Source organism: Aegilops tauschii, chromosome 3 (assembly GCF_002575655.3).
Source record: "Aegilops tauschii subsp. strangulata cultivar AL8/78 chromosome 3, Aet v6.0, whole genome shotgun sequence".
In the NCBI taxonomy this organism is placed as follows: Eukaryota; Viridiplantae; Streptophyta; class Magnoliopsida; order Poales; family Poaceae; genus Aegilops; species Aegilops tauschii.
The window spans coordinates 393,208,023-393,221,875 of NC_053037.3; the positions used below are offsets into that span (position 1 = coordinate 393,208,023).

The following is a 13,853-nucleotide window of genomic DNA, read 5'->3' on the forward strand; positions in this document are numbered from 1 at the left end:
TCATCTGATCAAGTGCTGGACACACGTAGTTGGATGGTTGACCCAAACAGTAAACAATACCTACTGTTGGATGGTTAGGAGGAACATTTGTATCCTCTGCCCACCAGAGTTCAAGTCCCAGACTTGCATTGGTGCTCACATTTTTCTGCATATATTTCAGGCCTTTTGGCGATGTACGTTCAGTGAGAGGAGACGTTTCCATCGACTACGAAAACGTCTGTGGTGACTTCATCAATCTTAAGAGGATGTGCCGGTTCAATCTCTTAGAGGTGCTCATAAGAATAAGGTGTATATACATATATTCATATGGGTAAGTGTATGCTCGTGTATGTAAGCGACTTTGGCTGTACTGTGTTCAGAAAAACAATACCTACTCACCTAGTAAGAGAGTAAGAGACCGTGGTGCTCCTAAATAAAACTATGTGGTTCTCCTAAAAAAATAAGAGACGTGGTCACTTGAGTCTTTGATCCTCTCGGCCCCAGAGCGCTTATAGCGCTTAAATTCGAGGGAGCTTAGATATTGTAGTGATACACAATGTTCAAAAGAGGATATTATCAAATCCAACCTTCAGCAACAAATGACTCTTCGTGTTGTGCTTCAACTTACATCTAGATTGCCGATACTTCCCTGGAAGCAAGATACATAACCCGCCACGTCTGCGACAAGGTCGCGGAGAGAGGCGCGCGCTTGGCTGGGCAGGGACAGAGCGCCGACTGACGGCAGTCCGAAGCAAACGACTGTCGTTGCTATCGATGGCGGTCTCTACGAGCACTAAGTTCACCTCCCATGTGGAAGCGACGCTTGCAGAGCTGCTCGGAGAGGCGGCCGCCTCGTCCGTCGTCGTCTTAGTTTTTCTAAACTGAAAATGGTACCTCCACCATGAGCAGCTAGCAGGGGATGTAAGTTTAGACTAGTAATCCTCTCCTACGGTATGCAAACTTACACGGTCTATACCGCTTCATAATTTCCCTGCTTCCAGCTGTTGTCCTAACTGGTACAGTATGCCAGTGCAATCAAGATGCAGTGGTTGGCTCCATAATTCAGACAATGCCGTCGAAGTCGCTCTTCTCCTCGCTGTCGGAGTTCGAAAGCTGCTTCCGGCGGCTGCCGCGCTGCGGCAGCAAGAGCGGAGCCGCCTCGTACTCACGGCCAGGCTCTGCCTTGCCCTTCTGGTGCGTCTGCTCGCAGCACCTGAGCAGGATCTGCAGCACGTCCTTCATGGTCGGCCGCGACGACGGCGACGCGCTCGTGCACATCACGCCGAGCCTGAACACGACCTCGATCTCCTCCGAGCACCCCGCGTATCTGATGCGATTATCCGTGGCGTCGGTGATGCTTCCTCCTGATTGGTACAGGTGCCGCGCCCATTCCGCCAGCGACCCGTCCTCGCCGCCGTCGTTGGCCGCCCGCCCGGTGGTGAGCTCCAGGAGCACCACGCCGAAGCTGTACACGTCAACCTTCTCCGTCACCTTCCTCGTGTAGCCGCACTCTGCACACAAGCGTACGACGACAGTGTCAGATATATGAATCCACTAGAAATTTAGCCACCGACGTCAGATGGTTGATTCCTTACCAGGAGCCATGTAGCCGAACGACCCGGCAACGGCGGACATGGTGTCGGGCGTGCCGGCCTGCACCAGCATCCTGGCCAGCCCGAAGTCCGCGACCTTGGCCCGGAACTCGGAGTCCAGCAAGATGTTGCTGGTCTTGACGTCCCGGTGAACGATGGGCGGGGAGCACTCGTGGTGCATGTAGCAGAGCCCCTGCGCGGCGCCCACGGCGACTCTGATCCTCGCGGGCCAGTCCAAACCAGCCTTGCGCCGGCCTGACCGGGCCCTCGCCATGGACGACACGGAGTGCCTGGCGCCGTCGGTGAGAGCGTGGCCGTGGAGCCACCCGTCGAGGCTGCCGTTGTCCATGTAGTCGTACACGAGGAGCTTGCCGGCAGAGTCGTCGCGGGAGAGGCAGCACAACACCCTGACGATGTTCTTGTGCCGGACGCCGCCGAGGATGCCGGCCTCCGACTCGAACTCGCGCTCCAGCTTCTCGTCCACCTTCCCGGCGCTCCGTATTTGCTTCACGGCCACGGCGCCGGCGCTGCCGTTGTACCGGTTAGTGTACGCGGCGCGGTACACGCGCCCCGACCCGCCGCTGCCGACGAGATTCTCCTCGGTCAGCGCCCGGAGTATGGCTGCCTCCCCGAAGCCCAAATCGGTCTGGAAAGGCGTGATCTTCCAGCCACCGTCCCGTGCCGCGCGCTTCCTTTTCCTGATGTCGCGGACGATGAAGAAGGCGAAGACCACGATGAGGACAAGGAGCGCGCCGGCAGCGGCCAGGAGGCCAGTGCGGAGCGCCGGCGAGACGCCACCGGAGGAGGAGGCAGCTTGTGATCCCGCAGCGCAGGAGCGCACGCCGGTGAGATAGCCGGGCCCCAGACCAGCATGGCAGAGGCCGGGGTTGCCGAGGAAGCTCCGATCGTAAGCGGCGGTGGCGAGCCCTGCCGGTACCTGGCCGTCGAGCTGGTTGGATGACAGGTTGAGCGAGCTTAGCGGTAACCCGGCAAGCGGCGGCGGTATGTCGCCGGATAGCTTGTTCGACGACAGGTCAAGTACGTTGAGCACCCGCATGGCGCCCAATTCAGCCGGTATCTCGCCGGCGAGTTGATTCCTGCTCAGGTCCAGCTGCGTCAGTGAGCCGAGCTTGGCTATGCTCTTCGGGATCCCGCCAGAGAGCTTGTTACCGGACAAGTCCATTGCCTGCAGCAGCGGCATGCCGTTACCAAGACTTGCTGGCATCTCCCCTGAAAAATTGTTGTTCCCGGCGGTGAACTTCTGGAGCCCAACGGCCACCTCTGGGATGTTGCCACCAAACTGATTGTTCTCTATGTGTAAACTGGAGAGGTTGCTGAACATCTTGACCGGCAGACTGCCGCTGAGCCGGTTATTCCGCAGCAACACCTGTTCAAGTTTTGCCGTCTTCCACAGCGCTTCAGGGACCTCGCCGGAGAGCTGGTTATTGTCGAGCATAAGGTTGTTGAGCGTGGCGCAACCGGCGAGGCCTGCCGGGATGGACCCGTTCAAGCGGTTGTTCCTGGCGATGAGCGACTGGAACTTGCCGTTGGCGCAAAGCCCCTCCGGAATCGCGCCGGTGATGTCGTTGTCCTGAACATCAATATACATCAACCCTGCCGACGAGTTCTTGCCGAGGTCCGGAGGGAGCCTGCCGGTGAGACGATTGCTGAACAAGCTCAAGGTCACCAATGAAGGCAACCGGCCGATGCTCGCGGGTATCTCACCGGAGAAGTTGTTGAAGTACAAGTTCAGTGTTTCAAGGTTCGGCAAGTGCCCGAACGCTTCCGGAATCGGCCCACTTAGCCTGTGATTCGAGGTCAGATCGATCGTCACCAAATTCACCGCGCCGAAAGCACCGTCGGCGACAACGACCTCGCCGGTGAAGTTGTTTGCATACAGAGCCACAGTTTTCAACTTGGTGAGGCTCCAAATCGCCGGAGGTATACTTCCGGTCAAGGCGTTAACCGAGAGGTCGAGCACCTCCAAGTCCCGCATCTCCGCCACATAGCTGGGAAAGCCGCCGGTGAGGTTGCAGATCGCCACCCAAAAGGTTTTCAGCTGGGTCAGGTTCTTGAACGACGCCGGCAGCTCGCCAACGCTGAACGAGTTGTTGGCGAGCGTCAGCGTCTGAAGGCCCGTGAGGTCGCCGAGCTCTGCCGGGATGGTGCCGGCGAGGAAGTTGTTGTCCAGCTCGAGCGACTGCAGGTTCTTTAACCGGGACAAAGAGGAAGGGATGGTACCGTTGAAGTAGTTGCCGTTGAGCATCAGAGAGGTGAGGTTCTCCCCGAGCGCGCGGCCGATGTCGGCGGGGAGCTCGCCGTCGAGGTAGTTACCGGACAAATCGAGGCTAGTGAGGCCGGAGAGGCCGCCGATGGCGTTCGGGAACGGTCCGGCGACGCCGGTGTTGCCGAGGGAGAGGCTCGTGACGCGCCCGGAGGCATCGCAGGTGACGTAGGGCCAGGTGCAGTGGTCGCCCGAGCCGTTCCATGCCGCGAGCACGGGCGGGTCGCGCCACACGCGCTTGATCCGGATGAGCAGCTGCCTATCGTCGGCGGCCGCACGGTGCAGGAGGCAGCAAGGTAGCACGAGCAGCAGGAGGAGGAGGGGCGCGCGACATGGTAAGGTCGCCATGGTTTGGGGGGCGTTTTCGGGCTGGTCTTCTTCGTGTGTTGGCCGCCGCGGTGTGGACGCGGGAAGAGGAGCTGGTTTTGTATAAGCACATGCACAAGGTAAGCAAAGGCGGCGGGAACGTGACCATTCACTAGTGCTCCGTGTGCTCTAGGTGCTTGCTAGGAAGCTTCGACGTGCTTGCGACCTCACGGTTTGCTCCATGCTCTTCACTGTTGGGCATCGCCGTTTCGGATTAAAGTCGGAAACCGGAAGGAGAATGCGTGTAGTGCACATAACGCCCTCCTACGAGATAATGTTTCTTGACTTGACTCCACCGGTCCAAGTAGTCGCTCTCCTCCACTGATCGTCGCTCTAACAACGGCCTGCTTCGTCACCGTAGACCGACCGCAAAGGCAAAGCTAGCTGCGTTCAAACACGAGTGGCCCACGATGGAGTGGCTTTCTCTAGCTCTCTGGATGGTCAAACTGGTCAAACGGAGAAAAATCCTGGATACGGCAATATACAGGAGCGTAGTGGCGGGACTAGTCCAACTTCTAGTTGGTCAACGGTCATAGCTCAAGGATGGCGCAGCGAAAACGACGGCAACTGCGAGGCGTGTGGGTTTTTTTTTACTAAATACACCGTGGTGCTTCAACTTGCCACGGATGTTCAGTTTAGTGCCTGAACTTGAAAAATACACCGAACTGGTTCTAAAACTTGGCACGGATGAGCATATACGGTGCTAATCACACTCCTAGACGTAAAGTGCATCGAGGTGGCACCGTATATGCTGATGTGGCACAGACATGGCGTGAGGCCCACTTATAACTACGAAATATAATTACTTGTAACCACTTGGCATGAGTCGTAAGCTATATAAAAAAAATAGAGGTGTACCGTATACAATAAAATAAATTACTAAACAATATTCCTGTAATATTTAGAAATATGAACTTATTGTTTACAAAATACTCCCTCCGTCCCGTAATGTAAGACATTTTTTTAAACTAGTGTAGTGTCAAAAAAGTCTTACATTATAGGGCAGGGGGAATACTATTTTTAGAAAATAATTATTATTCATAAAAACTATTTTAAATGTTAATATCTACAAACATTTTTAAACACTCATGGATTATATTTAGATAGTATTTTAAAATAATAAGTTAATATTTCTAAAAATTACAGGAAATTTTTTAGGTAAGATAGTTTATTACATACCTCTCTATATTTATTGCGTGCACATGGATATTTGTGTAACATGAAGTAATTATTAATTACACATGAATATCAAATCTAGATTTTATTATTGACATACTTTTCACATTAAAAAAATAAAGTGCGGTAAATGGGCCACAGGCTGCAACCCATTTATGTATACAGGAGTTTTCGATTCAAATACATTAAGTACGAGGGGCTGACGTTGACATGGAAATATGTTTGGTGGAGTGATGAGCGAAATTTTCCCCAAGCGTCAGGTCGCAGGTTCGATGCATGTCCAGTACATTTTTATGTTAATTTTCTTACTAATTAATGACAGGCGGGCCCACTAGTCATAGGGTTACCTACAAGTGGGCCCCATACCATGTCAGTGCCACGTCGACACACTTTACGTCTGCAGGCAGGATTAGCATCGTATTTGCATGTTCGTGTCAAGTCTTAGAACCAGTTCGGCGTATTTTTCAAGTTCAGACACTAAAGTGAACATAGATAACAAGTTCAGGCACCATTGGTGTATTTACCTCTTTTTTTTCACGTGTGGCCACGGACAGGGGAGTGTTTGACAAAAAACTACCGCTTTAGGGGTTCGCGTCCTACAGAACTACCTTTTTTAAATGATAGAAAACTACAAAAAAACTTAATTCCGTGACTTAAAAACTACCAAGTTGACGGAATGGTCGTTTTGACCGATTTAACCGCGATCCACACAGCAGTGGCCCACGTGCTAGGCTGGCGGGCGGCCTAACGGCTAACGGCGCGCGCGTGCAGCCGATAGAGCCGCCGCTCGGTCGCACCTGGTCGGACCAGGTCAAACCTGGCCGGCCGGCTCCCCGTCCCCACCCTCTCTCACTCTCCCCCGAGCTCCTCCCTAGCCGTCGCCAACCATGGCGGCTGTCGATGCAAACTCCGGCGGCGATTCAGGCATACCTCCGGACGTGGTCGGCAGTGCGGCGCAGTAGCCTTCTCAGTCTGAATCTCATCTTCGCGGAGGTTGGGTTGGTCGGCGCCGGCGCGACCACCGTCGACGACAAGAAGCACAGGTCAAGGTCGGCGGAAGCTTCCTCGTTCTGCGGGCGGCAGCAGGTACGGCATCTCATCTATTAGACTCAGAGATTTTAAATTGTGTAATAAACTAAAAAAACAGTTTGACAGAAACTCAATATTGTGCATACTTAGGTTCAGTTATCCAGTTTTCAGTTAATAAAGGTTATTCATTAAATAATTTTCAAAATTGATGACCCAAAGTGGGCAATTTGGTTTCATTTCAATGCCAGAGAATCTGTGGTTCGAACTTTGTACCAGTCAGACATATTATATTTGACAATGCTTTCTCTTATTGGGAGTGAGGGCTTTGCGGCTGATGATTATATGTACTATGTATTTGATGAGGAGAAAGGATTAGAAGGTTTAGATCAAATATGCTGTGAAGATGATGTGCAGCAGATGTTGATCCACTCTCATAATGAAAAGATTCTGAACATAAGAGTAGTGGGAGCTCTTGAGGCATGTAATGCAGATGAAAACATAGATAGTTATTTTGCTGAACATTGCATTAACACTCAACAAAGTTGCACTAAGGTGGTGTATATAAGCATGGACAGAAAGGAAGAGCTGAAGAAAAGCATGGTGCAGAGAGAAGCTGACCTTAACCATTTTGAAGGTGACACTGATGTGTCTGAATTTGTTTCTGATGATGAAGCTGCAAATTCAGGTTTAGACGGGAACAATGTGGATTTTCAGTTACAGTATTCCTTTGAAGATGAAGCTGCAAAACAAGATACATCAGTGGTACAGAAACTGAAGGTAGTGAGAAAACCTGGTCCAACCAGTAGATCCCAGCATGAGGTTGAGAAAAAGGAGAAAGCGGATTGGTTCCCTGAAGCAGATGAAAAATGTTTCCCTGGTGATTATGGCATCAGTGATGAAGAAGATGAGCCTGAAGGATCCTATAAACTACCAAGTGGTAGGAAGAGAAGGAGTAAGAAGTTGAAAGATAGGATATGGTATGATCACAAACTTCAAGGACCAGTAGAACATTTCTGTAAGGGCTTGTGCTTCACCACTGTGTATGAATTCATAGATGCACTTAGGGATTTTCACATTAGGACTTTGAGAAATTTCATTACCACAGGAATGCCCCAGATAGGATTGTTGTTTGGTGCTCAGTGTCGGAGTAAATGGCCACGGGTAGCCTAACCGACTGCCCCTGGCTCTTCCAAAAAATTATCAGGCCTTTGGGCCTTCAAGCATTTCAAGCATTGGGCCGCCTTCCCCGGTCGGCTATTTCTAAAGCCGACTCCCAGAAGGCGACCCAGCCTCGGCAACCTCCCCCCAAGATAACCACGGGATGACCGACTCTAGGAAGCCGGCCATAGAGGATGCCGACTTCCCAGAGCCGGCCATGAAGAACGCCGACTCCCCAGAGTCGGCCACGAAGAGCGCCGACTCCAAGGAGCCGGCCAAGACCGCACCCACCAAAACTACATCCATATAACGGTGACAAGACGGGGTGTGGCCACAGTGCGGCCCACTACCCTCGAAGCCCGAGGCAGGCATGGCCACAGGACGCCGTACGGGACGGCCATCTCTCGTCCGGCTCTGCACTGTAGCCATGCTGGCCTCAACGTCACCCACGACAGACGCCAATACGGCCCACGGGCGGCGGGCCCCTTCAGCCAGAGAGAGGCGCGAAGGCGGCCCGGCCTCCCCCAGTCGGCCAAGGGCGTAGCCGGCTCCCAGAAGCCGGCTACCCCCTCCCTCGAAGCATGTGCCACATTAAGGAGACAAGACGAGGTAAGGCTACAGTGAGAGCCCTCGAGGTGGCACACTGTAGCCACGCTTACCTCGACGGAGCCCTCGTCATCAGGGGCGAGGCTACAGTAAGCAGCCGCCGACAAGACCCTAGGCGGTGGGGTCGGCCTGTCGACCAAGAGGCCGGCAGCCGGCGGGACCCACCAGTCGGCGGGCCCCAACGGCCCGCGGAGAAGCCGGCGAGCGTAGACACTGACGGCTGGGACCAGCGCCCAGCCGGATTACAATTGTACCCCCGGGGGGTAGGCCTATATAAACCCCCCGGGACACCCATGCAAAGGGTTGGCTTCTTAGAGTTACACACACACCATAAAGAGAGGGAAGTGAGAGCTAGCCTTGCTCTTCTTCTCCCTTGATCACAACAGCTCTAGGAGCATTTGTAGCTACTCTTTCTGATCTAGTGATCATGCGGAGACCCCGCAGAGCAGGACTAGGGGTGTTATCTCCTCGAAGAGCCCCGAACCTGGGTAAGATTCGCCGGCATGCATGTCTTCGCCTCATCCCGTTTCCAGGCACCGGCGACGTCTTACTGGCACCCACTATGATAAGCCACCCGTTGGCATATGTCGCACCTACCACCCGACATTTGGCGCCCACCGTGGGGCCAGGTGCACCGTCGTCCGGAGACCTGTTTTGGACGGGAACCCTCTTCCTCCCCCGTGAGCGCAGCCAGCCTGCTGCGCCCGAGGGCGTTTGCCTCGATGCGCTGCAAGGCGTCGACGACGCCTGCGCAGCGAGCTGCCTCGCCGATCTTCTCGGCGAGACTCGCATCTCCGACGAGCCTGCGTCCGACGCAGGCACAGACTACCCCGAGAGCCGCCTCGTCAGCCTCCTCGACCAGCTTCACGTCTCTAGCGAGCCTGCTGCAGATGTGGAGTCGGTCGGCTCCACCGACCCGATGCTCGTCGACTCCGACACGGCATCGCTCGATGCCTACCCCTCCGACGTGGTGGTCTTCGACGATCCTCTCCCTCGAGCTGACAGTGGCAGCAGCGCTGTCACCGAAGTGTTGGTCATTAGCCACGTCGCCAACTCGGGCGAGAACGCCCACGACGCCCTGCAAGCGGCGATGCACGACCTCTCCGTCCCCATCCCGGCCGACGCCGACGCCGAGACCCTGGAGGCACGTCGCCTCGCCCTCGTCGCGGAGGGCCAGAAGATAGCCTCCATGAGACGCCTCACCGAGGCCCACCAGCGCGAAGTCGACCGCGCCGCCTTCGGTACGCCGCCGCCTAGCGGCCCGAGCCGAGCCGGCTTCGTCCAGAAGCGCGGCGCGGCTATCGCTAGCATGCTGGGGGCAGATCGCCCCGTCTACGCGACCCCGCTCGAGAATCTGCGAGCCGCTCAGGCGGCCGCAGAAGAGCTCAATGGGCTGGGAGCCGATGAGCTCCCCTACATGACAAGACGGATCCAGCAGCTGATCGACGCGGCTGCAGAACGGCACGAAGCCGGCGCCCGTGCTGATAGTCATCCCCCGCGCCGGGAGCACGCCGCGACGTCCCGCTCGCTGACTGCGAGTGGCGCCCGCCAGAAGAAAGACAAGGAGCCGGCTGCCAACCGCAGCCGGACTCGTGTCACCATCGAGCGCGACGCGGAAGGCCGCCCTCGAGCGGTGGAACGCCAAGGAAATCTGCCTCCTCCCCCGCCTCGAAGAGAGAGACGTCTCACTCCGCCGCCTATCATGCACCCGACTTTTGGCGACCGACTAGGCCGCCGAGAAGGAGTCGGCGAGAACGACGCCCGCCACCGGATCGACCGCCTTGCTTGATCCCTGGCTCTAGAAGAAGAAGACGATGTCGGCCCGCCATGCTTCGGCCCCCGCATCCGCGACGAGCCCTTCCCCAAAGGGTTCTCGCTCCCCAGAGACACGCCCAAGTATAACGGCTTAGTGAAGCCGGAAGATTGGCTCATCGACTACTCCACTGCTGTCAGCATAGCCAACGGCAATCGGCGTGTAGCCGTGAAGTACGTCCCCCTTATGCTGCAAGGCACGGCGCGCACCTGGCTCAACAGTCTCAAGCCTTACAGCATCAACAGCTGGCTGGACTTCACGGAAGTCTTCGTCCGCAACTTCACCAGCACGTACAAGCGGCCTCCCAAGCCTCGCCAGCTCTCCCTGTGCGTCCAAGGACCCAATGAGTCGACCCGTGACTACCTCACGCGGTGGGCCGAGCTCCGCAACTCCTGCGAGGGGGTGCACGAGGTTCAGGCCATCGAGTACTTCACCGCCGGGTGCCGAGAGGGCACCCTCCTCAAGCACCGACTCCTCTGCGACGAGCCGGCTACCCTCGACGAGTTGCTGGTCATCGCGGACAAGTACGCCACGGCCGACTCCTCGATGAAGACCGAGTTCCGAGTGGACACCTCTGGGAAGGTGATTGCTCCGGCTCCCAAGACGCCGGCTGGCGACTCCAATCGGCGCCCCTACCAGAACGATCACAAGCGCAAGGCCCCCATGCCGACTTCCACCAGTCGGCAGGTGGCCATAGTTGAAGATGAGCAGCCCGAAGAACGGCCCGCTCCCAAGAAGAAGGGTGGCAGGCCGGCTTGGTAGCCGGCTTTCTCCTACGAGCAGACTCTCGACGCCCCCTGCAAGTTCCACAGCGGCGCGAAGCCGTCCAACCACACGACCCGAAAATGCCACTGGCTCACACGCATCTCCAAGGGCGAAGGGTTGTTGCCGCCTCCGCCTCCAGCCCCTCAGCAGCCGGCGGCTCGGCCGGCAGTCGGAGCCATCCAAGATGAATTCCCTGAAGAGCACGCCGCCTACGCCGTCTTCACCAGTCAAGCCGACGACAAGCGTAGTCGGCGTCGTCAGCATCAAGAAGTCAATGCAGTCGCCTCTAGCGCCCTCGAGTTCATGCACTAGTCAGAGAAGCCAATCAGCTGGAGCCAGGCCGACCACCCAGAGGTGATGCCATCCCCTGGCTCCTATGCACTGGTCTTGGATGTTACCCTCGCGACGGAGAGGCGAGCTGCCCGATTCTCCCGCGTCCTGATAGATGGCGGAAGCAGTATCAATATACTGTACCGCGATACCATGGAGAAGCTGAATATCAAGGCGAAGCAGCTTATGCCAAGCCGAACCGTGTTCCATGGTATCGTCCCCGGCTTGTCTTGCTCCCCAATCGGCAAGATTAAAATGGATGTTCTCTTCGGAGACAAAGATCATTTTCGCCGAGAAGCGATCTGGTTCGAGGTAGTGGATTTGGAGAGCCCCTATCATGCTCTGCTTGGCCGACCTGCTCTGGCCAAGTTCATGGTTGTGCCCCACTACGCCTACCTGAAGATGAAGATGCCGAGCTCGAAGGGGATCATCACGGTAGCCGGCGATTACAAGAAGTCCATCGAGTGTGCCATGGCCAGTAGCCGGCTGGCCGAGTCCCTCGTAGTGGCAGAAGAGAAGAAGATGCTGGAGCGGGTTGTGGCCATGTCCAGCAAGCAGCCGGCCCTGTCCCCCAACCCCAAAGATTGTGATGCACAAGGCTCGTTCCAGCTAGCCAAAGAGACAAAGAAGATACCTCTGGACCCGGAGAACCCGGAGAGGTTTGCCGTCATTGGGGTAAACTTGGACAGTAAATAGGAAGGCGAGCTCGTCGACTTCCTCCGTGAGAATCGAGACATTTTTGCATGGTCCCCAAAGGACATGCCGGGTGTCCCGAAGGATTTTGCCGAGCACAAATTACATGTCCGAGCCGACACGAAGCCGGTCAAACAGCCCCTCCGCCGACTGTCATAAGAGAAGCGAAGAATCGTAGGAGAAGAGATAGCCCGGCTCCTTGCCGCTGGCTTTATCATGGAAGTGTTTTTTCCAGAGTGGCTTGCCAACCCAGCTCTGGTATTGAAGAAGAATAACAAGTGGCGTATGTGTATAGACTACACCAGCCTGAACAAGGCCTGCCCCAAGGAAGCGTTTGCCTTGCCACGGATCGACCAAGTGATAGACTCCACAGCCGGATGCGAGTTGTTGAGGTTTTTGGATGCCTACTCAGGGTACCATCAGATCAAGTTGGACCCAGCTGACCGCCTGAAGACTGCCTTCATTACACCATTTGGAGCTTTCTGCTACCTGACTATGACATTCGGCTTGAGGAATGCCGGTGCCACTTTTCAGCGTTGCATGCAGAAATGCCTCCTGAAACAACTCGGCAGAAATGCCCACGTCTATGTAGACGACATTGTGGTGAAGACAGAGAAGCGCGGCACCCTGCTGGAAGATCTCAAAGAAACATTCGCCAACTTGCGCCGATTCCAAATCAAGCTCAACCCCGAGAAGTGCGTGTTCGGAGTACCAGCCGGCCAGCTGCTAGGCTTCCTGGTCTCCGAACGCGGCATCGAGTGCAACCCTGTGAAGATCAAGGCCATCGAGAGGATGGAGATTCCCACCAAACTGCGAGATGTGCAGAAGTTCACCGGCTGCTTGGCCTCCCTGAATCGCTTTATCAGCCGACTAGGAGAGAAGGCTCTCCCCCTATACCGACTCATGAAGAAGTCCACTCACTTCGAGTGGAATGACCAAGCCGACCAAGCCTCCCATGAGTTGAAGAAGATGCTGACCACTCCGCCTGTCCTGGCAGCGCCGACTGAGAAGGAGCCCATGCTCCTCTACATTGCCGCGACCAGCCGAGTAGTCAGTACTGTTGTTGTGGTCCAGCGCCCGGAAGAAGGCCGAGCCCAGCTAGTCCAGAGGTCGGTGTACTATCTAAGCGAAGTGCTATCCAGCTCAAAGCAGAACTACCCGCACTACCAGAAGATGTGCTATGGGGTATACTTCGCCGCCAAGAAACTGAAGCCCTACTTCCAAGAGCATCCCATCACGGTCGTATGCACCGCCCCGCTCGCCGAGACCATAGGCAGCCGGGATGCATCCGGCCGGGTGGCTAAATGGGCCATTGCACTGGCGCCCTACACGATCTTCTACCAACCCCCACCGGCATCAAGTCCCAAGCATTGGCCGACTTCCTCGTCGACTGGGCCGGGACCCAGTACCTACCGCCGGCTCCCGATTCTACCCATTGGCGGATGCACTTTGACGGGTCCAAGATGCACACCGGCTTGGGAGCCGGCATCGTCCTCACCTCTCCCAAAGGCGACAAGCTCAAGTACATGCTGCAGATCCACTTCGCCGCCTCCAACAACGTGGCCGAGTACGAGGCGCTCGTACACGGGCTCCGGCTAGCCAAAGAGCTCGGCATACGCCGGATCCTGTGTTACGGCGACTCAGACTTGGTGGTCCAGCAGTCGTCTGGCGATTGGGACGCCAAGGACGCGAACATGGCGAGCTATCGATTCCTCGTCCAGCAGATCAGCGGATACTTCGAAGGGTGCGAGTTCCTTCACGTGCCAAGGGCCGACAACGACCAAGCAGATGCCCTAGCACCGATCGGCTCCACCCGACAAGCCATACCGACTGGCGTCTCCCTCCAGCGCCTCCTCAAGCCGTCCATCAAACCGTCTCCAGAGTCGGATTCTATCTTCGTACCGCCTGCGCCAGATGCAGCCGGATCCGACTGGAGGAACCCTGCAGGCGGCACGGTGACTTCGGCAACTGGCTCGGGGACTGCCGTAGTCGCACCCGGCCCGGGGACATCAGAACCCGGCCCGGGGACTGCAGCAGTCGGCCCGGGGACTGCAACGACACA

General features: G+C 56.2%; 1 protein-coding gene across 1 annotated transcript; it reads right to left on the reverse strand.

Moving 5' to 3' along the window:
* Positions 1–567: 567 nt before the first annotated feature.
* LOC109775222 (uncharacterized) lies at positions 568–4,494 on the reverse strand. Its single transcript, XM_020333971.4, has 2 exons — positions 1,575–4,494; positions 568–1,490 (listed from the first exon to the last, which is right to left on the reverse strand). The coding sequence occupies exons 1-2, from the start codon at positions 4,201–4,203 to the stop codon at positions 1,042–1,044; spliced, it is 3,078 nt and encodes a 1,025-aa protein (XP_020189560.1). The 5' UTR covers positions 4,204–4,494; the 3' UTR covers positions 568–1,041.
* Between the last annotated feature and the right edge of the window lie 9,359 nt (positions 4,495–13,853).